This window comes from Ixodes scapularis, unplaced genomic scaffold (genome assembly GCF_016920785.2).
Source record: "Ixodes scapularis isolate PalLabHiFi unplaced genomic scaffold, ASM1692078v2 PGA_scaffold1__304_contigs__length_218370807, whole genome shotgun sequence".
Classification (NCBI taxonomy): domain Eukaryota; kingdom Metazoa; phylum Arthropoda; class Arachnida; order Ixodida; family Ixodidae; genus Ixodes; species Ixodes scapularis.
This window is the reverse complement of record NW_024609846.1, coordinates 135,561,990-135,588,364: the sequence shown is the minus strand read 5'-3', so window position 1 is coordinate 135,588,364 and position 26,375 is coordinate 135,561,990. Positions and strand designations below refer to the sequence as shown.

The following is a 26,375-nucleotide window of genomic DNA, read 5'->3' as shown; positions in this document are numbered from 1 at the left end:
AAGACCGAGAAGACCGATTATCGTCTTGCGACCGTGATGTAAAGCAAAGGCGCAAGCACACTGTGGGCGCAAGGGGGCAAGTAAACTGTGCGGGCAAGAGTGCTGTGTAGGTTAGAAACATTGGCACCGCCTAAACTAAACAGCTTTATTTTTCAACCGGGCGGCTCACTCACGTGCTTGCTGGCATAAGGAAACGTAAAGTTCTTTTTTTGGATGAGAAAGCGAACGTTTTGGACGCCATCCTGAAGAAAGTGCTGAGATCACGAGCACTCGGGAAGTGCTCGACGCAGTGGACGTACTGAGGAGGTACACGGCGTCGCATACGCAGCAAGATGCCGTGCAAGCGCTTTGGGCGCTCGAACGCCGTATGACGCCGCTGCTACTGTCGTAAAGGCGCAAGCAAAACTCGCGGAGTACTTTGCCCCAAAATAAATGTCATTTTCGGTGAGTTTTCTTACCCGTAAAATGTTTCGAAATTTTTTTTTTTTGCATGCTAAAGTTAAATTTTGATTTAGCGAAATTTCAATGTAACGAAGTAAATTGCGAATTTTACCGACTTCGTTACATCGAGGTTTAACTGTAAGTCTGTTAGGGCCTTACGCGGGTTCGCAGTTTCCCGCTCATTTTATTTCTGAACAACTCACTCCCTGACTGGCTCGGTATAACTGAACGTAAATACATACATATATATAGAACCGGGCCCATTCCATTCCCATTCCCTTCCAGGCAAAAGGCATCTAATTCCATTCCCATTCCATTCCCCTCAACGTTGCCGCCATTCCATTCCCATTTCATTCAGGGGTCTCGAAAATGCGGAATGATTCATGAAACATTCCAACTCCGGAGTGGCAACTCCGCAACACTGCTATCCACTTCATCATCTGAACTTCCAAACAATAATGTTGGCAATGTCATGGAGCTAGAAGTCGCAAGAAAAAAAATAATATGGCGGTTGCTGTTGTAAGACAGAACCAGGTTGGGTCTCATACTCCCGGTGAGATAACTTGATCTTCATCTCGGCCATATGCTTCCACGCCGTGACACTATCGCTATTTGGTGTCAATCTTCACCACCTCGCACTGGCATGTGTGCATCAATCTTCACCGCGCCGCATTGGTTTGTTAAAAGTGCATCCACTGTTCAGCGCAATCGGATCCAAAATTAGGCTCAGTACCTTCTATTACAGGTCTACCTTTTTTGTCTCTTGTTCTGGATTGTAGGTCGACCCTTAATTTAAAAACAACAACAACACAAAAAACAATGCCGAAAAAGGAAAAAAAAATGTGGACGTTTATTTGAAAAAGTAGTCCAGGTAGTTCCCGCACAACAGTTGATCGAAAAGGCCCCAAACTAACTTCAATTTTTGTTAATATTTTAATATTGAAGGGAGGTGTTTGCAGCACATGATATTAGATATTTGAGTCTTGTAGGTTTGTAAATCTTCGTGGAACATATTTTCATTGTGTAAAGTAGTCCATTCAAGGCGTCCTGTAAGTCATGCACGGTGAACCAAAGGTTTATGGGCGCACATGCATGCTCTAGGTTGAGCGTCCATATCCCGAATGTGGGCACGCGGAAGGCGGTATTTAGATTGCGCAGCAGCCGGTGCTTGCGTCCACCGTCGTACTGTCTCGCGGTCGGTATGCCATCACAGTCAGTAAGCAACACATTGATTGACGCTTCAACGGATATGCTTGTTTTTTTCCGGAATTTTAGAAATATGGAGTGGGCGAGACACTTCATTTCAAGTGAAGTATCTTGCTACGATTCATTTTTCAGACATTTTTTTTAACCCTAGTATAAATGAAATCCACATCGACCTGAGCCTTATTAGAAAAAAGAGGTGTGTGTCATGTTGTACCTTTTTATTATTATATGCATTATAATTACAAAAGATAATAGGCAATATATTTCAATATAAAATGTGAACACTGAAGTATTATCAAAGTTTGTCTCATTTAATGATGCAATCATCAATTAATTTTCAAAATGATGTGTCACTAGCTGCTCCTAAGCAACATTATGCCTGCCACAAAACCATCACTGCATTTGCAAAGGTGATCCTGCGCGCCAACTCTTTGCTGTCGGCACTTTTGTGTTCCTCTTCCCCATGGCTGACAAAGTCGCCCACGAGGAAGAAGGACGTTCCGTGGTCGCATAAGCTCCAACATTTTTGCTCCAATGATGGTCACAAAAGGAGCAAATTGTCCAAATCACTTACCCTCAGCTTCGTGAACTGAAGGGCACATATACTTCAACCAGTTTGTGCCAATCATTTCTCTGCTGCCTGCCGTAGTGTTGTAAAATTTTTAATTTTCCTTTCGTGGAGAGGCTGTGTGATGCCTCCATCACTGTTCGACTCCGGACAGGGTGGCTAGAGCGACTTTCAAGAAAGCTCTATTTGTCTAAGCGGAAGTGGCCATCCAGGTGGCTTGTCGACAGTTTCGTGTGTGACGCTTAGTCTTATCCAGTCGCTTCTCACGTAGTACCCAACTCTGAGTGCTGGAGAAAAAGTTGGAGCATCTTTGTGACACGGCCATTCTTACAAAAGCCAACCCAGAGTTTTTATTCTCTGTCTTCCCTCTTTCCGATGTCCGCCAGCAAATGGAACCGAAAATTGCTGTACTGTATCCTCTTGAATGTTGCTTTTGTGCATGAAAGGGGAAAGAGTTTTAGCCTTGCCAAAAAGACAGTACAGCTTGTCCTTCAAAAGACAACCTATAATCCAATGAGGCATTTGTGCGCTCCCCCATGTTTGCGGATCGAGGACCAACAGTCGAGAAAAAATATTCACAACTCGAAATCTGGCTTTTTTCTGCGAGAAAATTGCCAGTCGAGAGCCAGCCACCCAGGTTTTCCCCTATGCTTTCCCTGAATTACATGCAGTGGTGGGTCAGAGCTCGGTACACCTGAAAAGTACCAACCTTTGTGTGACATGTTTTCATTAATAACAACAGTAGAACCCATGAAAGGTCATTTTAAATGCAATTGCAGTTCTTTTAGCAGCCCCCTCCCCCCTACCCCTTTTCTCCTTGGACCCTTTCCCGAAAAAATTTGGATCTGTAACAGACAAAAAAATGCATGAGCGAGTGGGAGTGATAAGAGGATAGATAGAGAAGAAAGAAAAAAATTCTCTACAACCCCAAAACCCAGGACACCAAAAATGTGAGCCCGATGCTCAACCACCGTGCGGAGGCGAATTTTTTTTTTTTTATATGTTTATTACGCGAGAAAGAACTGAGAAGCAAAACCTTAGACTAATCACAACTTAATCCCAAAGAAAATATACTTAAAGTGGCACTGACACCCCAAGGGTCGTATTTTATTTTATTGTCTAAGACGATGCACGTTATAGTCATAGACACGCAAAAAAAAAAACGCATTGCGAAAAAAAATTTTCCCACGCGCGCGCCCGCCTTTTTATTTTTGTTGCCCTCCTCTCCCGCTTTTCGCCTCCTCGCTTCTTTTGATTCGTGACGTCAAGAATCATGAAATTTAGAAGCTTTGTAGGCAACATTTCTATAACATTTAATAACGGCAATCGTAAAACATGTTTTTTAACACAATCGCGATCGCACTACGCTTTTCTTTTTGAAATATCAAAAATCAGAGTCCTTTGAGGTGCCGCCTCCTGGATTTGTATCCTCCCACGAAAAACAGGCGACACCGCTCAAAACCGGTCCGCCGGCACTTGCTCCTTTCCTCCTCGCTTTGGGTCGCGATAGCAACGGCACGGAGTTGTGAAAGAAAGGGGACTCTCAGGACTCCGCAATATTTGACGTGCGCGGATCGCGCGGGAACTTCGAATTCAACATTTGGAAATTGTTTTTTTTTACTTCACAAATACTGAATTCCCAAGTTTCGAATTTTGAGGGTAATGTCCTGGCATCGTTTTCAATTGTTTCGGATAATAAAAAAAATATGATTTTGATGTGTCAGTGCCCCTTCAAACTCGAAAATATTCAACAGACGTTTTGTGCCATGTGACCAAGAGGAAAAGACAACATCTTGTAAAAAGTGGCTGCTGCAGTTGAACAGTCATATTTGCTCTCAGAAGAAGAGGAAGCTGCTCCTCAACAGTCAGTGGCCCCTAAACAAGAAACTGAGTGGTTTTTAAATTTTGGCCCCCTTATATTTAGAGATTGATTTTGTAGTTACTTTCTTTTAATGCTGAATTCCGCTCTTACTGATGTTTCATTTAGCCTTGAAAAGTGAAGCATGCCATGGTGGCCATGGTCAAAGAGGGTTCACTGGGTGCCAAACTCCTGCATCGCGACCAGCTGCAAAAGTTTCGAAAACAAGGAAGGAGAGAAATAAAGCATACAAAATGAAAATGTGGCTACGCTAGAGATGTCGGCTCATGCCCCAAAGACTGAAACTGGAGTTAGCGTCCACTGCTTTCCTCATAAAATGCAGCTCTGAGCACATGACGGTTTGATCAGTGGATTGAAATACAACTGCAAGTTTTATTATAAAAGGAAACAGAATAGCGCAAAGTATGTGAACATGTTATAAGACCAGAGCTATGTTTGGAGCAGAAAGGCATCAATGACACGAGTCTATTATTTGTGGAGTACATAGCGCTCGAGACGTCTGAGCGAGGGCACACAGTCCCGGGATGCTTGCGGACTTGCGAGCCGTGTGTTTGACAACCCCTTTATGGGGTTGTCGTAGTTCTTGTGCATCCCTGCCACTTCTCTGTTGTGCATATGGGTGTATAGCACAGGATGGAACAATTGTTGACGAACAAAAAATACCTGCCACAATCGGCACACATCAATAAATTTCTTTGTTTTCACAGCTGGCTGAATAAAATGCAAAATAAAAAAATTGCTAGTTGAAATAAATGTCCTCCTTGTTTGTACTCTTATTTACCGCAGTCGTGAGGAACACTCAGTATAGTATAATTCATTTTGACAGGATGTAAATCTTATCTATAAAACTTTGTTATTATGAGCTTGCAAGTTTGTTTTTTTTTTGAAAGATTAATGTTTTATTGATAACTTGTACATAAAGTCTATGACTAAACTTTTCTCAAAGCAATGCTATGTCGGCTGCTTATTTAAAAAAATTTTTTGTTAGCATTGTGTTTTGAATTTTGTATACATCGTTTAATAAATGGTACTGTGTAGCTCTTAAAGTGTGATACTGCAGGAACAGCTAGAATTGAAAGTAGCATAAACTAAACACAAACCTTCACATATCTACCAGATACTGGTTTGTTTTTCAGAGTTTTGACTTTTTTCTATGAGGCTGCACCTCCTTTTGACTGGCTGCTCCTCTCAGGTGCGGTACCCCGACCGCATCACCCTGATCCGGGGCAACCACGAGAGCCGCCAGATCACTCAGGTGTACGGCTTCTACGACGAGTGCCTGCGGAAGTACGGCTCCATCACCGTCTGGCGCTACTGCACCGAGATCTTCGACTACCTCTCCCTCTCGGCCGTCATCGACGGAAAGGTGGGGGACGCCTTTTCGTTTTCTTGGCCCTTTTGGAGCACAGGTTTCATTGTGAAGTCTATTAATATTCTCTACGTGAATAGACCCTTTCTGAAATTCAGTCTGGCCACCTTGATAACTATCATCATATAAGCGTATATTCTCTGTTTGTGCTAAGGCTGCCCTTTAGTGGCTGATGAAGGAATAATTTGAAGACTGGCATTGATGCAGAGCCTGAGCGTTCCAGACGTTGGTTTGCTGTATGGTTGATCAATGTCACCGAGACGACAAGCTTCTTTGCGCTACGGATTTGGGGCTGTCACGCAAATCCTCGGAACGCTCGGCTTCGTCTCCTTTCAGACAGCTCACGGCAACAAAGTGTGGAGAACATTATCGAGAGTCTTACTCAACCAAGTGCCTCGTACAGAGCGGGAGTTTCTCTATACCATCAACAAAACTGAAACAAGTCGAAAACGAAGAAGACCCTAACTTTCATATGTTTGTGGTCGACGAACGAGTACAGGATTTTAACCACCATTAGCATACTTAAATTTAGGCCAGTAGTTGGGCCAATAGATTCCACTGAATTTGTGACCACTTCCATTTATTACGAGTGAATTTCAGCTGCGGCTTTTTTTTTTGGTAGGTCACTCGCACATTTCTGGAGTTGCTCATTGTAGCGTAACGCCGACTCTGTAATCCGGCTGAGTCCCCGCAGTTCCCGGTTTTGTAAGGCCGGAACAGAAGCGTGTCACCCGGGTGCAGAGTCCGGCTGGGGATCGCATCGATTTAACGCGAGTTCCAACCTAACGCCAAAGCAACGCTGGTAGCCAGTCTGTGCCCCATGTTGGCCTCTGGTGAGTCAACAGCATAGCCCTTGAATGTTAGACTGTGTGCCAAGCTACTCCTTGGATTGGTTGCCAAATTTCGTGTTACCTCTGTCTTTTTTTTTTTTTAATTGTCAATATTTTGTAAGAAGTATTTTTACAGTGCGTTACGACAAAAGAGCAGCAAGAAAGACCCTGCCCACAAAATAGCTGAGCTCAACCTGTTCCCCAATGCTCTAAGGCACGTTTGGCACTATAGTAAGTTACAGGTCAAGAGAGTAGCAGCAAATGCCGCTCAAAGGAATTCATACATCCCTCCGCCACCTCCGCATCCAATGGCGTCCCATCGTTTCCGTGATGCCGTGGCCAACGTGGAAGAGGGTTTTGCCTTCCTGTAAATTTTTGCTTCACCTTTCGACTCGACTTTTGTATCGACCGATCGATACAAAAGCCACTTTCACGGGCTTGGTTCCCTCTCCGATAAATACAAAGGTCGCTTTCTTAAAAAGTGGGGGTCGGAGATAATTTGGCATCACTCTGTAGTCAATATCTATTCATTGAAGCGGAACAAGGGGCGTTTCCAGTGAACTACCATAAAGTTCCGAAAGAACGCTCACCCAAAATGAAGAGATAAATGGTGAAAAACATGGGGTGGGCTATCTTTGGGGATGCCACAGTAAAACTTTAGCAAAAACCAGCTACAAACCATGTGACGTGGGAACTGATACCGCAGATCGCGGGCACCGCGAATTCGCGTTTCACGATGCAAAGTACCCGCGGAAATCTGCCGAGAACTCGCATTTTACGGGAACGAATGCCGCATATCCTGGACGCAGCAGATGCAAGTTTTATGGTGCAAAAGACCCGCGGAATTTTGCCGAGAACTCGCATCTCACGGGAACGAATGCCGCGAATTGCGGATGCAGCAGATGCAGCAGATGCAAGTTCTATGGTGCAATAAGCAGGCGGGAACCCACTACAAACTTGCCTGTCACGGGAACCGATATCGCGCGCGCAGATCACGGACAAAAAAGCAGGAATCCGCTACAAACTCGTATGTTACGGGAACAAATACCGCAGATTGCGAATGCAGCAGAATCGTATTTCACGATGCAATATACACGCGGGACCAACTCGCGTGGATTGCGTTACGTCATAAAAGGAGTTTTCAGAATCTTTGTGCTTGCGCATCTTCAGCAGCTATCAAAGCTATGCGCGCGCACTTGCTATTTTTAAAAAGGTCAGAAAAAGACGTCACAACTGGTGTCAGTGCAGGGGAATATACCTGGCAAGCTTGCAATTGCACGCGCACTGCCCACAGAGCAACATGCGCTTGGCGGCTGAAAGACCCTTTAATGACAGAACGACTGGTCGGAGGTTTTTTGTGTTTTCTTGCGTTTAGTTACATCTTCGGGGAAAGCGAACGTGATATTCAGATTCACGGGATAAAAATACTCTAGAATTCACCTCCAACTCGTTTTCTCCTAGAGCCTCTTCAGGTTTCCTTTAATTGTCTAACAAGAGCACATATAGTGCTTGCAAGCTGTACAAGTTGAGAAGCATTGAATGAAAATATAGAGGGTGATACATTGTCGCCTTTCATTCAATTTAATTTTGGCACATCCGCCTTCGGGATATTCTGGCGGACTCGGAAAGGCAGAATCTTTTTGGAGCTTCTCTATTGGATGAGGAACTCCCATCCTCTAAATCCAATCCTGAGAAGCATTAAAAGTTTGAATTGAGAGAACCAGCACTGTGTTTGCCACTACTGCCAGAGCAGGCGACACAAGAGGTGACCATCTTGCACTATCGCGGACATTATGAACTGAAACAGCGCTCCGGCCGGCGCGCAGTACTGCCCGCGCCGCCTGTCGCCTTGCTCCGCACACACGGCGCACCCTGAGACCGAGATAAATTATCACTTGCGCTCGCTGCTCCACTGCGCTCTTCCGGCCGTCTGCTAGCGAGACGGCGTGTGCGACAGCGGGCATGTGTGTGGTAAGGCGGCAGGGAAAGGGGGGGGAGGGGAGAGGGACAGAAGACTACACTTGTCGTTCCTTTTTTGCAATTGATTTACTTCAGTCTATCGTGTAGAATCTCGTAGAAAAAAACTCAGACTGATCAAGAAAAAATGTTGAAGTATCTTAAAATGCAGCTGAGATTATCGTTTTTTGGAAGTCATATAAAAAGACGTTGCAGGCTTTTTTTTTTTTTTGAAGTGCACGCACAAAGTAGGATATCGTAAAATACAGGCCGAAATTTGTATGAAATTCCGTCCGGCTTCAAGATATTTACATTTTTATTTTTGTTTTTATTGAGCACAGTGGCAAAAAAGAAAAAAGAAACAACGGTAACCATGCATGTTACTACGGAGGTTTTGTAACCTTGATTTAATAAAGATTTGATTTGATTTGATTAATATGAAAATGTTCAAAATTAATATTTCTTTGTTTCTGGGCCCACGTGTTTATTTCAAACAAAACAAGTGCTGACAAGGCATCAGTGTTTTATTTACAAATGCCTAGTCTCAATAAAGTTCAACAAAGAGTCACATATTTGCCAAGAGAAGGAGCTTGAAAGTTCATCAAAGGAATATTCGCAGAGGACAATGTCAGACACAAAAGATTAATAGTTGGCATGGAAGTTCAACTGCACTATACAAGAAGATCGAGATCAAGGATGCACCACTCAAAGGTATCTGCTGGGTAACGGAGCCAAACAGTGTGTCGAAATCGTAGCAGCAAGCTTTGTTCCAATCAGTTGAAGTCCGGTTCATGGGGTCCTGAGGTGCACTAAAGCTTACGATGGAAGGTAATACCGCGTCCACGGCTCTCATCCTGTCTGGAAAAGATTCATAGAGCGCGGCCAAGACGCCTGCTTGGCCCGAAGAATCTCCCCCCCCCCCCCCCTATTCACCTCTCAAAGCTCCCCGCAATTCATCGGCAGTGGCGCGGGGGAGGGGACGCCGTGACATCGCTATCTTGATGCACCTCCAAACGTGTTTGATGATGTTCAGATCGGCTCCTTTTTGGCGGTCAAAGCAGCTCCGTCGGGCAGCTCTCCTCGAGGAGACACGAGCCTGAAAACTCATTTTCCACTTTGGCGCTTTCTTTACATGCACTGCTATGCATGATAGCTGAAAACGTGAACATTGGGCTGCACGGCACGAGCATCGTGATGGTGGTTCCGTCGGCCAATATTTTCGCTAGCAGACGGCCGGAAGAGCGCAGCGGCGCAGTGAGCACAAGTGATAACTTATCTCGGCCTCAGGGTGCGCCGTGTTTGCGGAGCGATGCGTCATGCGGCGCAGGTAGTCCCGTGCACAGGCCGGAGCGCCGTTTCAGCTCATATTGTCCACGATAGTATATATCACGTGCATTCAGTGCCTAATTTTAAAACTCTAAATAGCACCAGCAAGGCGAAACGCAGTGTGAATACAATGTTTATAGTTCCCGAGAGGCATAACAGAATGCAGCACCTCCTGCGGTGCGCTCGGTTTCGCGTTTAGGCAGGAACTTTCAACTGTGTAATCGCTGCCATACATGTACGGCAATGACCGTCGAAGGGTGACTTTTTGCATTGTTGTTGGGGGTCAGAAATATTTTACACTAAAAACAATACAATCCCTTAGCAATCGTATGTAAAATTCATCATCAAACTTCCGTTAAAAAAACAAAACAAAAAAACTTTGTGTTGTATTTTGAACTGCAGAATGAAGATTTTCAGAATTTTGGCCTGTGTTCATGTAGGGTGTCCAGCTTTGAGAATTTGTAAGACTCGCCTTATCGCTCTCATTCACGGATTTGTCCCAATCATTCTCTCAGGATTTATTACTGAAACTTCCAGAATCCTCTTCAGGCTTGTCTTCTCCACCACCGTCACTTGAATTGCTAACATATCTTTCATAAAAAGGGATTGGAGAAAAGGCTGCCGTGGTAAACGAGGCGCGAATGTGCAAGCAAAATTCCGCTTGTCCAGAAAATAAAAGGCATACGAAATTACTTGGGCCTTTTCACATAAAACTACAATTTAAATGCATCATGCTTACGCACCTGATGATAAATTGCACAAGTTGGAAGTTGTCGGGGTGCGCGCGACAATTGATCACAAAGCAGATATGAGACTGTTGCTGGAGCCCCTACACTGGACCTCACTGGGAATATTTCTTTGTCGGGTGACATCCGGCACATGGCCTCAAAGGGTTAGGAAGAAGAAAGATCACGCTTACTACAGGGGTGGAACGGCTGCGCCATTTGCGCCATTTTGCGCCAGACGCATTTGTCTGCGCCATCCTGCGCCATTTTGCGAAAACTGCGCCACAGCCAATAGCTAGTGCCATTATGCTCCAAATCGCTTAACGTGCGCCAAATCTTTTTTTTTTTTTTTTTGTCTTGGTTTTGATTTCTATTGACTCGATTGGCAACAATGAGCGCGTTTAGCTTGGTTGGTCTTGCAATCCTTTGTTCCGTTTATTCTTCCTGTGTATCCCGAGTCGGAAGCGCGCGAAAAAACTCGGGGGTTCAATTCCAAGCGCTACACCATCTGCGACTGGATTGTTATTCTTCAACCATAAGCAGCTAAGCAAGTCGGCCGAGATGGGGTCGAGTCGTTAAGCGTCACTTTACCTGAGGCTCTGTGGCCTGGGATCCGGACTTCAGCCTGTCGAAAACACATTAGCAAAAGATTCTTTCTAGTACTTCAACGTTAGAAGTTGGAACCGCATTCCTGCAAGATAAATCGTGATTTGATTAAACTGAAACGCGGTCCGATCCGAATCCTTGCCGGCCAGCAGCTCTCGCGCGAGCGGTAGATCTGCTCCGCGTACTTTAACCTTGCTCCTGCTTATCGCTTAGAATACGATAACTCCATTGATCGTAGTCTGCTGCTTCAATATTGAGTTGTACAATAGTATCATCTCAGAATTTGTTGCCCTGTTCCTCCGTGCAACTGCATGTCCGTTGCTTACACACGTCACGTGGTACGCACATATAATTACTATGTCGAGCAGGTGTGGGTTGTGCCATAAGCAGTGCTGGTTTGCATTTGAGCAGCTGAAAGCCACTCAGAAAATATCAAGGACACTATTTGCAGAAACATATGGTACTTGCTTTTTGGTTCTCATTAAGGCTCACAACGTTGCAAGATTTCGCATTTGTTACTGTTATTCCATCTACCTAGGTCCCTAACCTCTCATGTTCATCTGTGCTGCTAAGCAGAATTGAAATTGTTCTTGTGCTCGTCGAAGACACAAGCTGAAGTGCAATGAAGACTGATTTGAGCTGCTCCTACCTGCTCCAGACTGTAGTTTTAGCTGCTCCCAACCTGCTCCAAAACAGCTGTTTCAGCTGCTCCTGTGACTGCCCCCAAGTACATTTCATGAGTTCCACCCCTGTTACTACCACTTGAAAACTTTTGCTGACTTATAAATGTCATATCGTTAGACTACTTGGTGCTTCAGTCCTGTACAGAAGAGATATGTTGTAAGCCAACCATTAGGAACGAGTATCCCCCACTCTGTATCTCATTGGGGGCATGCATCAAGAGGGCTCAAGGCATTGGGAACATCGCTGTGGTCTCAAGAAATTGATAAGAAAGGTATATGGTTGGCTCTCTGTAATTCAAATTTGCAGGAGGCAGCGAATTGCTTCGAATTTGGTGGACTTCAAATTTTAAAAAACATTCAAAGCATGCATCTTTTTTTTTTCTTTTTAAGTAGTCACTTGCAAGAAAGAGCTTCCAATTTCGACTCGTTTTCATTGGCTCACATCCACCACGGTGCTGTGCAGGTCGCAAACATTTCTAGGGCGTTATCTTTGTTCCCTTCACCGAAGTAGCGCTTTGCAATGACTAATGCAGTCCCCGCATTAGCAGGGGAAGCAGCGTGGCGGTTCCTTGTCGGAGTGATCGGCACTTTCTTGCACCGCACAAGGTCCAACCACTTGCACGAGTTCACATTAGAAATAAGGATGCAAGACATCCCCAACGCACCGCGTTACCTCACTGTTCTTCCCTAGGAACAACTCGGTGGACGACAAAACGTGTGCAGCAGGTTGTGCTTTCAGTTGGCTCCTTGGCTGGCGCGGCCACGCTCTTTGCCCTCTTTCCTACGGAGGACAAAATGAACCGAGGTGTGCATGATCATGTGCCCGAAGTGGTCAGCATAGCTACGAAGTTCTTTCATTCTTGAGTTTCCGGACTGCTGGAGCACATGACGAGATCCTTGGAAATAGCCAGGTTCTTGCATTTCTGTTTTTTTAACGTATGTGCAATTGCAGGGACAGCACCTCTATACCCTGTTTTAAGTTAAGTTTGAGTGCAGCCAATGCTGCAATCCAATGGAGCCGATCAAGCGGTACCAAAAGTGCATCATCACTGCGCTGATGCTGTTTGTGCAGTTTCTGTCAATGACTAAACCAATCGCACTCGGTGAATGCGCCTGAATCCTGCACTTCTTTTTGTGCTTTTGCTTCAAACTGAAAATTAGTATAAAGCGACTTTGTATTGCCACGTGTCGACTGTAATGCAATGCCCAATGGAGACGAGCGGTGTGTCATCCCCCACAGATCTTCTGCGTGCACGGCGGCCTGTCCCCGTCGATCCAGACCCTGGACCAGATTCGGACCATAGACCGGAAGCAGGAGGTGCCCCACGACGGACCCATGTGTGACCTCCTCTGGTCGGACCCCGAGGGTGAGCCGCTTTTTGACCTGTTTCTACGCAGCGCCTGGAGAAGGCTGTAAGGCGTAGGTGTAGAACTGGGCGCGTCAAAGCTGCCAGGTGAAGACCTCTCGTCGCCTCAGTTGCAAGCTACGCCACCAGATGACTCTTTGATAAGCGGCTGGTCATAGCCTGTCGCATACCCGGTTTCCCACGCTTCCCCGCGGGAGACTCCTGTTTTAAATTTTCTTTTCCGGCTGTGCCGTGTCATGTAGAACTTCGCACTCACGCTCTGCGTGTTGTTTAAACGCAGCTTCACCATAGAACCTGTGTAGTTTCGTGCCTCAACGGCGGCCAGAACAGATTTATGAACACGTCGAAGCGGTGAGATCTCTGATGCGGTGTTCGAGCCAGTATCTGTCAAGGTCAGAGCCGATGCACCGAGCGGAAAGTGCATGTTTCGAGGTGACGTGGTAACAACACCTTCTTCTGGTTTTTGTTTGTATTGTTTTTTTTCTCATTTCTGCCGTTCGGCCGAAGAAGACGCCGTCGGCATAGTCCACTCGGGTGCGCACGAATGGGACCTTACCTGGTTGCTTGCATCGCACCGTTTGCCATGCCGTGTCCTCACCTAAAGAATATCTTACACCGTGTTCTGGAGCCATTAAGTGAGCTATGCTTTGGGTACACAAACACATCATTCCCCATTACCTCGTGGGCACCGCCATGTTGATGCTTAGTGCAGAGCGAGAGCGATTGGCGATAGTTACACTTGAAAAATGTGTCTTACCGTGTTTTAGATGCGGCGTAGGGAAGCTTAAACGATATCGTTACACTCTGTCACGCTCTGTTTTAACATTTCTGGAGGGCCTAAAAGCGTTTCCTGGGATTCCAGATAAAGCTTCAGATAAGTGGCGTCAGTGATTGTAAGCACCAAGATGCCAGAAGTGTCACTACTTTAAAGTGTAGCTTATTTACAGACTTTAATGGTGCCCACCCTTCTCAGACTGGTGCGCCCTTTCCCAGGCAAACTGTCCGCCATCGGTTTTGTCATGGGAACCTTTTGTGCTCTCCAAACTAAAGAGAGGACAGGCAAGCGTTATCCTGCGTGCTACGAGTGAGCTGATCTTGGGGTTAGTAATTCTCCGCGGTCACGAATGGAGCCACTTATATTAACTGGGCCTTGGAGAGTCCAAGGCCTACGTGGGGCAACAAGCAATCGACAGATTTGACATAACGTTAAACCTGTGATCCCTAGCTGTGCATAGTCGAGGGGCATACCCTTCCCTCAGTCTTAGATTAAAATAGAAAAACTAGGTACATGAACGCCATTCGGTACACGCCCTTCCCCCCTCCCTTGAGAGTGGTGTCAAAGCTATCAGGGGCTCAGCTTTCTTAAGCCCGTGAAACCCCAGTCGTCGTCTTGCAACCCCCACGTTGCGCACCTCTGCACTAGAAAGGGGAGTAAAGTCAGAAAATCATTCGATGCCGCATTTGCGCTAGCTACCGTATTTACTTGAATCTAACACTCCCTCGATTGTAACGCGTAACGTAACACCCTCGCTTTGTCGTCTGCTAGGCACAGAGCAGACGACGCCACAGCGCTTGCCAATTTTCCCTGAACATGGTTCAGCAAACCACCGCGTAAGAGGTGTCCACGGTTGATTCCCTGACTCCGCTGGCTAAGGATAATCATTGCCACTAATTGTAATATCACCGTAGACTACTTTTTTGTTTTTTTATGGGACAAACTTGCAGTTATACTCCGTTTTACTTTAGGTCTAAGCGCAGCAGACGCTACGAGACGATAGGGCCAACCAAAAGCGACAAAAGCGCACTTTTTGCACCTTATTGTGTCCCCTGGTGATGCACTCCGTGACATTGCACCTTTGCCGTTATTTGATTGGCTATGTCGTTTTGTAGCGTACGCTGCATTCGGACTTAAGGTGAAACGGAGTATAAGTCTATTTCTGTATCACACCTGCTGCGCTCATACTGGTTTGCGAACGCATATTGTGAAAGATGCATTGCAAAATCCTGTTTCTAAAAAAGAAAAAAAAAAAAAAAAAAAAACAATGTTGAAAGGGTTAATGCCTTAATGACTCTGCAATCTCCCCCAATCAAAATCGCCGGTTTAAAATGAGTTTGAGACCAGTTCGCTAGGGCCAGGGTACCAGACGAGCAGCACTGTGGCATCGCCTGCTCTGCGCCTAGCAGACGACAAAGCGAGGGTGTGCTCGCAAACGGGAGGAGCGAGTCCGCCACACGGCGCATGCGCGGAGTTTCGGACGGCGCCTGCTGTGAGGCGCTGGGGGTACGGGACGGCTAGAGTAACTGTATATGCTCCGCTTGCGGAGCAGAGTACCGCAATGGTGCCATTCTGGAGCCAAGCACTGCGGGAAGCCACGGTCGGTTTTTGCAGGGGATGCGAAGGCGCAGACGCGAGGTGGCGTGCTGCGGCGCGCTGCGTAAGGAAAATAGTGCGGCGACGAGCCGCGCATGAGTCGTAATCGTTCTCCCGTCGTTTCCTGTTTCCCTCTCAATTGCAAAAATCGCACCCGCGGATCCTGCGGGTCGCGTGTGAAGCGAAGTCGTCAATTCATTGCGGTAAACGACGCACCGGCTCACGAAAACGCCGTCCCCTCGCTTTCGGACGAGAGCTCGCCGACTCGCCAAGATGGCCGGATGTGCTAGTCGTGTATCACTCCGCGAGACCCGCAGACGCCGCAGACGCGAGCAACGTTGGACGCGAGCAACGCGATCGTCGTCCGTGTCGTCTGCTTCCCATACCTTGGAAACGGATCTCCTAAAACATTGCTCGCGTTATAAAAAATCAGTATTGTATTGTACCCAGTTGACGCACATAATGTTCAATGGCCTAGGAAGTTTTCGGTTCGTTCAAGTTTAGTCTAGGATCTATATTTTGCGAACTCAAAGCGGAAAATATGTTCCCCGAAACTCGGCGCTCTGGAAGGCCTCTTTCCCGCAAGAAGGTCGGATTAAGTTCTGCCCACGTGAGCACTCCTCCGCCAATACGGAGATGGCGGCGAAAGGAAAAGGAACGCGATACTCTGGCTCTGCAAGCAGAGCCTATACAGTTACTCTAGGGACGGCCGCCGCTGCGGTGTTATAGCTAACAGTGTCCACGATAGTACATCAAAATCAAGTTAAGAGGTTCTGGTGGCCTCAGTGAACACCTGCTCTGCACATAAAATAAATATGTATAACTAATGAACTCACTCTTTTCTCAGCTTAATGCAGTTTTGACCGAAATTCGTGCATCTTGAACCATCTTATTCTAAGTGCATCAGCGGCCGACCACGCTTATTACGAAAGACGATTTGCCCGAAGCACGCACACCTACGCAGAGGGTGACCTGATCATTCCCTCCCTAACATGTGGAGTGGTAAATGGAGCGATGAAGACGCATGGGCGCTTTTCCCACTGATGCGGCGACGCGACTCACTCTAACGCGGCCAAGGAGCAACATTTACCTTCCAAGGCCACGCACAACGCCCACAGCCCAACTTACCTGAGAGACGTGAGAAACCCCCGACGCTTCCATCAGAATTGGTTCAGGGAAGAAAATTAGACCATCTCTTTGAATCTCTTATGCACGCTCATGTTGTGTGGACATTCATCTGCATCCTGCTCATGTTCTGTGGACATGGACTTGGTTTAGTTTTTTGCGCATTTGATTTTCTCTCTCGTGCATCTTCATCAAGCCTGCAGATGATTTTTAGAGCTTCAACAATCCATACAGAAGTGTGTACAAAATCGTTTTTGAAGCACCCGAGGAGGACTTGGGTTCGTTTGTGCCTGCAGGTGCGGACATTTGCATTGTTGCTTCCGCCTTGGATGCCAAGATCGTAGACCTTGTGTGTGGCCGTGGTGAATCCAAAGAGGCGTCAGACGAGAACCTCAAGATAGCCACGACAACCGAGATGCAAAATATCCTCTAATTGCTCCTCGACAAACAGGAATGTGGCAACGGCAACTATGGCCTTATGCAATGCGTGAAGTAACTAAAGGAGGCACTGCTGATGCCTTGCAAAAATGCTTGGCTAATTGAAATCGCTCTCTCGTTACGCTCCAGTAAAAATGCTGCCACGACGCTCAATACCAAGGTTTGTTCGATCAAATGTTTGTTTTAACTCTTTACGTATTGATCCCATTGAAACCGATCAAGTGTGATTGACTATTTGCAAGCACTGTTGCAAAGCTTCCGATGTGTTTCTGGACAAGTTACGGCATCTGTATATTTTTCTATTTTTCTTGTATATCTGTATATACAGTCGCCGACTGATTTTTCGGACGCTGATAATTCGGACTCATTGGATATTTCGGACTTAAAGGAGGAACTGTGACTTACGCAATAGAAATAGTGCATATTCACGACCGATGTTTCGGACAGCTTGAACTCCGAAAGTTTAATTTTTTGGACAAAATCGTCGCGAGCGATCAGTGGAATATACCACCGAGGAGTGGCCATTTTGAATTCTATGTTGGCTGCACATGGATTGGCTTGGTTTGGCAGTGCTACTTGAGTACTGCTAAGTCCTGCTGCTAGGTGACGCCGTACAGCTTTTTTTTTTTTTTTCTCTAGCTGCGCGTCATTATCATCATCATTGTTGTTACCATTTTGGTTTGTGCCTTGTTTATTCACCATTGCAGTCGTGGACTTGAGCCTCTCATGTCAATCTCATTTCGGTGAATTGTGTTTTCGGACCACGCTGGCTTGGACGTCATTTCTTTGTTTGTTCTCCCTTATGAAATGAAAAACAAACAGCTGTAAGCTATTTTTGTTGTGTATGTCCACAACAAATCTAGAGCGAACGGAATGTAAGTTTTATTCTACGTTAAGTTTTGACAGTGCTGCCCGCTCAGTCGTGTCAATCGACAGAGCGCTTATTCACTCAATTCTAAGCACCCCTCCTTTTTCAAATCTGTGATGCTTCACGAAGAGGAGGGGGGAGGGTGCTTAGATTGGAAGGACACTAAATATTCAGAAATTTCAGCAAAGAAATATTAATTTATTCTAAGTGAAATAAAAGGTAAAATAGAACATGGAAGATACAACAAATACAGGTGATTGTCACTCTACTTGCCGGCACAGCTCACAGCACACCATGCAGCACGCTTTGCTCAATCACTATTGCTCAACGACGAGTCCTCGGTGCATCCGTTCGAGCTGCTGCCGCTTCGGTTGCTCTCCATGTCCCACAAGAGGTCTTCCTCAGATCCGTCAAGACAGAACCGTTGCGCACTGCTTTGGTAGATTGTGGTCCGGATTTTGATCTCTCGTGCGTCTACTTCATTGACAGTTAATGTCCCTGGTGTATCAATCTAGACTGGCATCTCATATCTGTTGCCAATCTGGCCAAGGCCGTAGCAGCGTTCCCTGCACAGTTTCATCGCGTACTGCTGAAAACTGATCAGCTTATCTTCAAAGTAGGCCAGCAACTTTTGACATGTTGTCGTGCGGCATCTTAAGAAGTAACTGCAAAGAAAAAAAGTGTTTTTATAGCGAAGCTGTTATGCGCTAGGATCTGGGAAAAAATGTGTTCGTGGACGTTGACAGAAAAATTGATTGTGGCAAGTATGAAAAAAAAAAAAAAAAAAAGAGGGGGCAGTTAGCGTGAGTCAGCCTTCCTTGGCATTATTAGATACTAGTGAGGTCCTGATCCCTTGTTATCGTCTCTAGGCATTATCCTCGAGGTCGTCCTAAAAGTCGTCCTTGAGGTCGTCCTAACGTCATTCTCTAGGTGTCATCCTGGAGGTCGTCCTATACGTCGTCCTAGACGTCGTCCTAGACGTCGTCCTCGAGGTCGTCCTAGACGTCATTCTCTAGGCGTCGTCCTGGAGGTCGTCCTAAAAGTCGCCCTTGAGGTCGTGCTAGACGTCGTCCTCGAGGTCGTCCTAGACGTCATCCTCTAGGCGTCATCCTAGACGTCGTAAAAATAACAGCTTCGCTGGTCCTGGATCTTCACGTGAAGTGGAAGGGCTCTACAATTTTGTAATAACACTTAAACAAGCTTTTTTTTTATTCTATACAGTCATGCTTGTTATAGTAAGGGCTTAAGCACTTATGTATGAGCAGGGATGATGGGAAATTTTCAATATTTTGCATTTGTACTTTTATCGGAGTTTTGGAATACATTTGTTTTCTAAACAGGTACTTGAAACATTTGTGTTTCCTAATAATAGAAACTGTAGTCAGTAAGTATAGGGCTTTATTTCATATCATACTATTGCATCTTAAAATGGTTTTGTTTTCAACTTAGGGAACTCATAATAAATAGACACAACGTTTTGTTTTCATGAGGCTTAAGTTGGGCTTCTTTTGTTCTATCTATCCTTCAATCGAAAATCCATAAGAGAAACCACCCTGCTACCAGGACAGTCTTAGTAGCTGCCACTCAGCTAAATTGCAATTACGCCGTTTGCTTTTTATGCTATTGGCTGGATTATATTTAAGGAAAGGGTGTGTTTAGAAATGGTTCTGGAACCTCACATGTAGATGCTTTTTCGTTGTGATATTTTTGTATTTGGAGAAACACCTGCGCTTGTAGCCTCAAGTTTTACCTGTGTGACCAATTCCAAAATTTACGTACCGTAATACTCCGAGAGATAGCCCACCTAAAATCAAGAGCAAAACGGGTGAAAAAATGGAGTGGGCTATCTTTTGGTGTATAATCAAGAAAAGTTGAAAAAATGCTCTTTTTACGTCACGTGCCCCTTCAAAGGTCGTTATCGTGGCTAGGGGCAACAAAGCAAAGCTGACTGTACTTACCATTCGGCAATGTTCGCTTATATCTCGCCATAGCTGACTAGCCGCATTAACGTCAAGGCCACCGTTGATTCCAACACTGCTATTACTAGGAGTGGGCTATCTTTCAGTATTTAGAAAGAATGTAGTAAACCAAGCCAAACATAGGTGTGAGCTATTTTTGGGGGGTGGGCATCCCTCAGAATTTTGCAGCTACGAAACTTGACTTTTGTGGCTCCTGAGCTGCTCCAAAGCAGAACTTTTACTGCCCCAAGGCCGCTCCAAAGGGGCATCTTTGCTGCTTCCGGACCTGCTACAAAAGGCTGAAGCTTTCTTCCACCCTTGCTATTTGCTCATGGCTACCATTTCACAAAGAAATTTATATAACATTGCTTATTTTTTTAACAATCAATCTTTTTTTTTTTTACTTTATAACAAGACATGTGGGAGTCACGTTGCAGCAACACTGCAATTTTTTGCTTTCAATGCACACCAGTGTGATAATGTTAGCGTAACAGACGGCAACCGTCCTCTGAGCACTTTGTACAGTTTTATTGCAGCTGTGCATTTTTAACCGACCACGTTACATGCTCGTTGTGGCAACAGCTGTAGCGCGATTTGAGTGCAGGCTTAGGGATGCAGTACGACGGGGGGCCGTTGGGCTGCAAGCGTCAGTCGGGTTTATGCTATCGCGCTTTGAGAGGCTTCCACCCAAACTGCGTCGACAATAGCATATTCACGAGGAACTAACTACCTTTAGCTTGCCATAGTGGAAAAGCTCTGCGCACGTCGGGCAAAGTGCAATAGGAACGAGGGATGCAGGTGCACCGCGACTGTGAACACTAAGGTCACTGGTGCCGTGCGCAGTGGGCGGTTTTATGAGAGCCATTAAAAATGCCTCTTAGGTTTTTTTTGTTTTTTTTTTACTTTTTTTTAGCAGCAGTAGTTACCAAGGAGCGAGATTATGCAGGCGAACTGGTTATGAAATGTCATAATTTAAACCTCGAGACAAATCTTGCCCGTTATTTTGTTTCTTGTCTCGGGGCTTAAATTTTGTGGTTTTCAAGTTTCCTACGTAGGTCGGCATGAGCATCTTCTGCCATTGTTTTGTTTCATAGAATTAAAAAAGTTCAATGGCAGATAATGTGTAGTGCACATCGTTACGTCGCACTTACGTCTAGGGTCCTGGGTGGATCGGTGGCCAAGCGCGTTAATGCACCGCGGCTCGGAACATGCGGAGCGAAAGCTTGCACTGCAGGACCAGCGTCACCAATTTGGCGGTTTTCTGAGTTGTCTCGCGTAAGAAGTCACTGTTGGCGGGATTTTTGGCAGTTTCCAGGTCACGTCAGTGTGTTCTTTGGCAGTCTAAAATGTTCTTCAGTTTACGTTTATTGATCGTAAATAGCTTGATTTCTGTGGTAGGTTCGAGTTGTGGGGTCATTGTTTTTGCTTACTCTCGACAAAATTGTCAGAGAGAATAATGCTCGCGACGTCGTCGAGACGTTGCGGGGGGCAAGAATGAAGAGTATGTTCAAACAGTCGTTCTTTGCCTGCGCCTTAAAGGGACAATGAAGACGATTTTATTTAATTTTTTTAAATGGCGTTTTAATGCTTTTGGGAACATAGCATGCCGCCCAATTTTTGTAGACATTTATGACGCATATTTATGTGCCAACGAAAGAAGTAAAGAAACTGAAACAAAACCATCTACAGTCTCGTTTCTGGGCCTCCGAAAACGGAGGTGACGTAGGGAGTGAATTCAAGTGTGAATAGTCGGTACCGGTAGTATTTAGGAGATCGAGACTCTGGTTATCGCGGTGGGTTATAGCAGCGCGATGGCGCGGTCATTGCGCCTACTCTGTCAACATGGACGAATGCCGCTCTCGCGAGCGAGTTCGAGCTTCCGTTTGTGGCGGCCACCGCCATCACCCGACGGAGACCGCCCAGCCGGCAACGAGCGGCCCGCATGCCGAAGGACGGACGCGGGGGAGATGCCGAAGGGAAAGCGGCAGCGATCCCGCCATGCCGGGATCCGGTTCCTCCGCGGACATCCTCTTTTTGTCGTCAAAGAACACTAACAGCTACCCACACGTAAAACTAGCGTCGCCCAAACGAATACTGGTCTTCAGTCGACCGTTAGAACAGCCATCTACAGCTACCATTTTGCAAAATCTTTCGAGTACCGTGTTCTTTTTTAATTTTATTTTGTTGGCCCATAGTTGCTCGTTGCCGGTTTCGCGTCCAGCGTAGCAAAGAAAAAAAACAATGATGCTGCTTTATTTACGGTTTAGTAACCATTTCCGATCCGATTTATACTTTTGATGGTTATTCAAGCGGAAATTAGAACAGTATTTCTAAAAATCGCGAACTAAAACGTGACCGAGAACACGTTTCTCGTTTCGACCAATCGCTGACGCGTCTCTTGTGACGTCTCGCTCCTTGGCCCCGCATCGGTCACGTGAGCTCCGCTTCTCCTGGCTTCTCCCGCAACTCTTGGGGCGTCGCCCCAGTCGATCCCGGTACGATTATTACCGCGACTGTTTAATTGATTTGCGCGGCACACAAGCACCGGTTTCGGCTGAAATTTGGGCAACGTGGCCTGAGACGTGCCTGGAACCCAGTTCAATCGCCAAAAAGATCTCTGAAATTGCCTTCATTGTCCCTTTAAATGTAGCGGTGTTTCTCGATTCTTTTGGCAGGTTTTTTTTATTTCTGAGTTTGCGACACTGGGTAGGACCGAGGTAACCTGGCTTCGATCCCCACCCTTGCCCATCTCAGTCTGGAAGGGCATTCCACTGGCGTTCGATCGTGCACCACTTCTATCGTAATATGCGGAGAGATGACCCAACTAAAATCGAAAGCAAATTGGTGTAAAGTAAGAAGCAAGCTGACTTTCGGTATACGATAGAAAAAAGTTCTAAAACTGCTATTCTTAGATTTTGTGACTTGCGATTGGTGGCCGAGTGGGCTAGCGCACACCAGCTCAGAGCACGTGGAGCGAAAGCTTGCGCTGCAGAACCCAGGGTCTTGGGTTCAATTCCGACCCCTGCCCGTTCCGATCTGGATGAGCATCGTACTGGCGTGCGGTTGTGTATCACTACTGCGTGGTGCACGTTAAAGACCCCAGGCTAGCAGTTGTGCTGCACTGGCTAAATTGCTCATCTGCAGTGAGTGGGTGGGCCGCGTTTAAACACGCGAAGAGCTGCAGCTTGGCCACCCCGTTCTTATCTATACCCACGTTTGGGTATCGCACCTGGGCAAGTGCTAACAAATCCACAGTTCCAGCAAAGCCCTTTTTATGGTCTGTTGACTGTTCCCTCAGCAGCTGGGTTCAATGGTGGGTGGCACACCACAGATGCCGAATTTATTTTTCCATTTATATTAGTACCAAAGCTAAATCTTTTCTTAATTGGCCCCTGAAAAGGGGTCGGACCGAAGACGCCACAAAAACAAATGTAACCCTGCCAGCTATTACCTTTAGAAAATTCCTAGTAATGCACTCGGAAAATGAGGTCCAACCACTTGCAAAACTTTCCCCATTCTTAGTTGCAAAAACCCTAGAGACTTTGGTTGGAAAATGTTTTGAATTAAAGGAACTTTCACCTGGTAACCTTCTTGTGGAAGTCGCCACCACCAAGCAGAGCACAGCACTTCTTGAACTTAACCAAGTAAGGAACTACAAAGTATCGGCGGCTCCATACCGCTCACTGAACAGCACACAGGGCGTCATCTCCGAAGATTATCTGCTTCAAATTCCCACCGACAAGATCCGATCACTGCTGTAGAACGTATCACAGTCCGTTGCAATGGTGAGGAACAAGACACAAGATTCCTTGTTTTAACCTTCAACTCGACAACACATCTCCCTAGAGTCAAGGCTGAGTACCTGAACCACAAGGTTCATCCCTACATCCCCAACCCAAGGCGTTGCTTTCTCTGCCAACGCTTTGGGCATGGGTCACTCACCTGCGGGGGAAAAGCCCCCTGTGCAAAATGTGCAAGCACCGACCACCCCACCGACAACTGCGGTAGTGGCACTGTTTCTTGTGTGAATTATCGGGGAGCTCACCCATCATACTCCCGTTCTGCCCCCTTTGGAAGTAGTCAACGGTAACGGTAAACAATCTACTAACATGGGCGGATCAAAATGGGTTTGAATTTTTTCCTGAAAAAGCTGTGCGTGGTTTGTTTCTCTCGCCTACCCTTAGCGGACCCCTCAATCGCTATGCACTCCACCTGAATTCCGACAAAACCAGAACACAAACTCCCAGGGCTTATTCTGAACCACCAATTATCTGCAAAACAGCACTGAACATTTTTAAGTGCTTTCTCACTAATCTTGGGGCTCTGACCAGCTACCCATCTACGAACCTATAGATCAGTGATTCACTTGCTTTTGGTTTATGGCAGTATTGTATATGGATCGGCGAGGCCTTCAGCTCTAAAAATGTTTTGTCCTGTAACATCACCGAGGGCTGTATTTATCCACTGATGCCTTTCCACATCGCCTATCGCTAGCCTCTATGCAGAATCAAATTAATGGTCGCTGGAAAGACGAAGTTCTGTGTTAGGATTCATGCAGTGGCGTACGCAGGATTTCATTTCGCGGGGGGCCGGACAGACGAGAGTAAAGGGGGACGAGATAAAAAGAAAAGAAAGTCCAAGAGAAAATAAAAGCATGTTCATTTTTTTCTAATAACTATGCATTCTTCTATTAAGTAATTAAAATAAAGTTGTCATGTTGGTTTTCGGATGATTATGATACATAAAAATGATGCCCCGGAAATTCCCCACCAGGAAGGCATTTGCATTTTACTTTTTTTAATTTACAAGTCACGTCAAAAGAAGGCACCAGAGTAAGCAGAAAACAAGAATCATAAAAACAAATATTTGATGAAGCACGACTCAAATGCACAAAGCCTCCAGTCATCGGGGCTGATAAAACAATGATGCATAAGTAGAAACGCGGAACATCTTGATGGATAGACGATAAGCACTGGAAAGCTGCTCCACCATGAAGTACTCCCTATCTTAACCTGATCTAACCAACAAAAATCTCACGTGATTTGTTCGTTGGTGCCGATTTCTAAGCTTTCCGCAGTCCGCTCACAAAAGAAAGTCAAGGAAGTCACACAACGCAACAAAGGGACGATGTAAAATGGTTTACGCACTCACATATTGCACTTGACTCTCGTCCTGAGGCAGCAAATCGCACACTCACGCCCCTATCTCGCGCGGTTCTCAAACTGCTGATGACAACTTCCGTACTCGAACCTTGAACCACAAATCCTGCGCCTTTAGGCGCGGGATTTGCGGTTACACTTTGCTAAGACTTTTCCCACCCTCCGAGGGGCCAATCAGATATCGCTCTTTTTAGACCCCAATGGGAGCCACCCGGTACAAAACAAACACATACAATACAAAATCCAATTAAGAGAGGACACGTGCATAGACCCCAGAAAACTCCTAAAAACCTTCGCCCTAACTGTCGACCGTCAGCCGGACACCGCTTCAAGGAAAAACCCCTCGTTGGGGTGCAAGAGCAGCACCGACGCTTTTTCTCAAAATAAAAAAAAAGGCTACAAACATTGAGGGGCCCCGCTGTGCTCGGGTGAGGCACAGCGCATGGTACGCACCCAGAGCGGGGTCCTCGAGGAACAATTAAGACAGGGGACACGGGGGCCGCTCCGTGGCGACGACAAACCAGCCCTGGTGGCTCCACGAGAGGGACATGGGGCACTCGCGAAGTAATAGAAGTAGAAAAGATATTCGTTAATTAATTATTTTCCAGTCATATGAGATAAAAGACGTTAAAACTACACATTTTTTATTATTTTTACTATGTCGTAAATGGCATATTGCATTCCCTTCCTTTTTTATTCCCTTTTTTTACAACATCTCCACGAAGTTTGATATTCCGAGAGTCAGTAACTTCGCCGACTCCCCCCACCCCTCCCCCCCCCTCGGAAATTTCGGGGGAGGGGGAGGGGGGCCGCGGCCCCTTCGGCCCCCCCCTGTGTACGCCACTGGATTCATGTATTCACTTGGAATTCGTTAAGTGTACCTACACCCTTCCCAAGATGCTGTAGCGGAAACGAGATACAAGTGCGCCCTTGTAAACAAACCTACTATTACACCTCTGTTCAATATGAGAAACGCAAGTGTAGCAGATTCTGCTGGACTGAGTACCATATGTACACAACTGTAGGTCGACCCAGTTTTCAATTTTTGAAAATCAGAAGTGGGGGAGTCGACGTATAATCGAAGTTAAGCGTTCCACCGCCGACAAAAACGAAACAATCGCGATAACAAGAACACCTTGAGTTGTTAAGAGTTCAGCCGGCTATACCTGTTGCATTGCGCTATTCTGTGCGCTCATTTTACAAGTTTTTTTTTTATTTGCACGAACAAGTATTATTGATAGCGATTTGCAAATTAGCCCAAATGTATGGCGGCGAACAGCGCACAGCACGCCTGACTACCGGAAATGGCGGCACCTGTAAGAGGCACTCCGGAATGGCCGCCGGTACAGCCTCAAACCTCACTCCCCGCAGCTTCTTTTTGCAGCTTTTCGCACGATTCACGGACTTGCGTCGTTTGATCGAGTGTCAAGATTATGCTGGAGCGCCGTCTACGGTTTTTTGTATTGACAAGCGTGATCCACGCAGTTCATGTTTTTGCTG

At 46.1% G+C, this 26,375-nt stretch overlaps 1 protein-coding gene across 2 annotated transcripts in view; it reads left to right on the top strand.

Moving 5' to 3' along the window:
* LOC8041450 (serine/threonine-protein phosphatase 4 catalytic subunit) overlaps positions 1 to 26,375 on the top strand; it is a 47,104-nt gene that overhangs the window by 8,347 nt on the left and 12,382 nt on the right. For both annotated transcript variants that reach the window (XM_002414683.4, XM_029987857.4), the window contains exons 4-5: positions 5,287 to 5,460; positions 12,830 to 12,956. In XM_002414683.4, the coding sequence (XP_002414728.1) occupies positions 5,287 to 5,460; positions 12,830 to 12,956 (301 nt within the window). The remainder of the gene's footprint in view (positions 1 to 5,286; positions 5,461 to 12,829; positions 12,957 to 26,375) is intronic.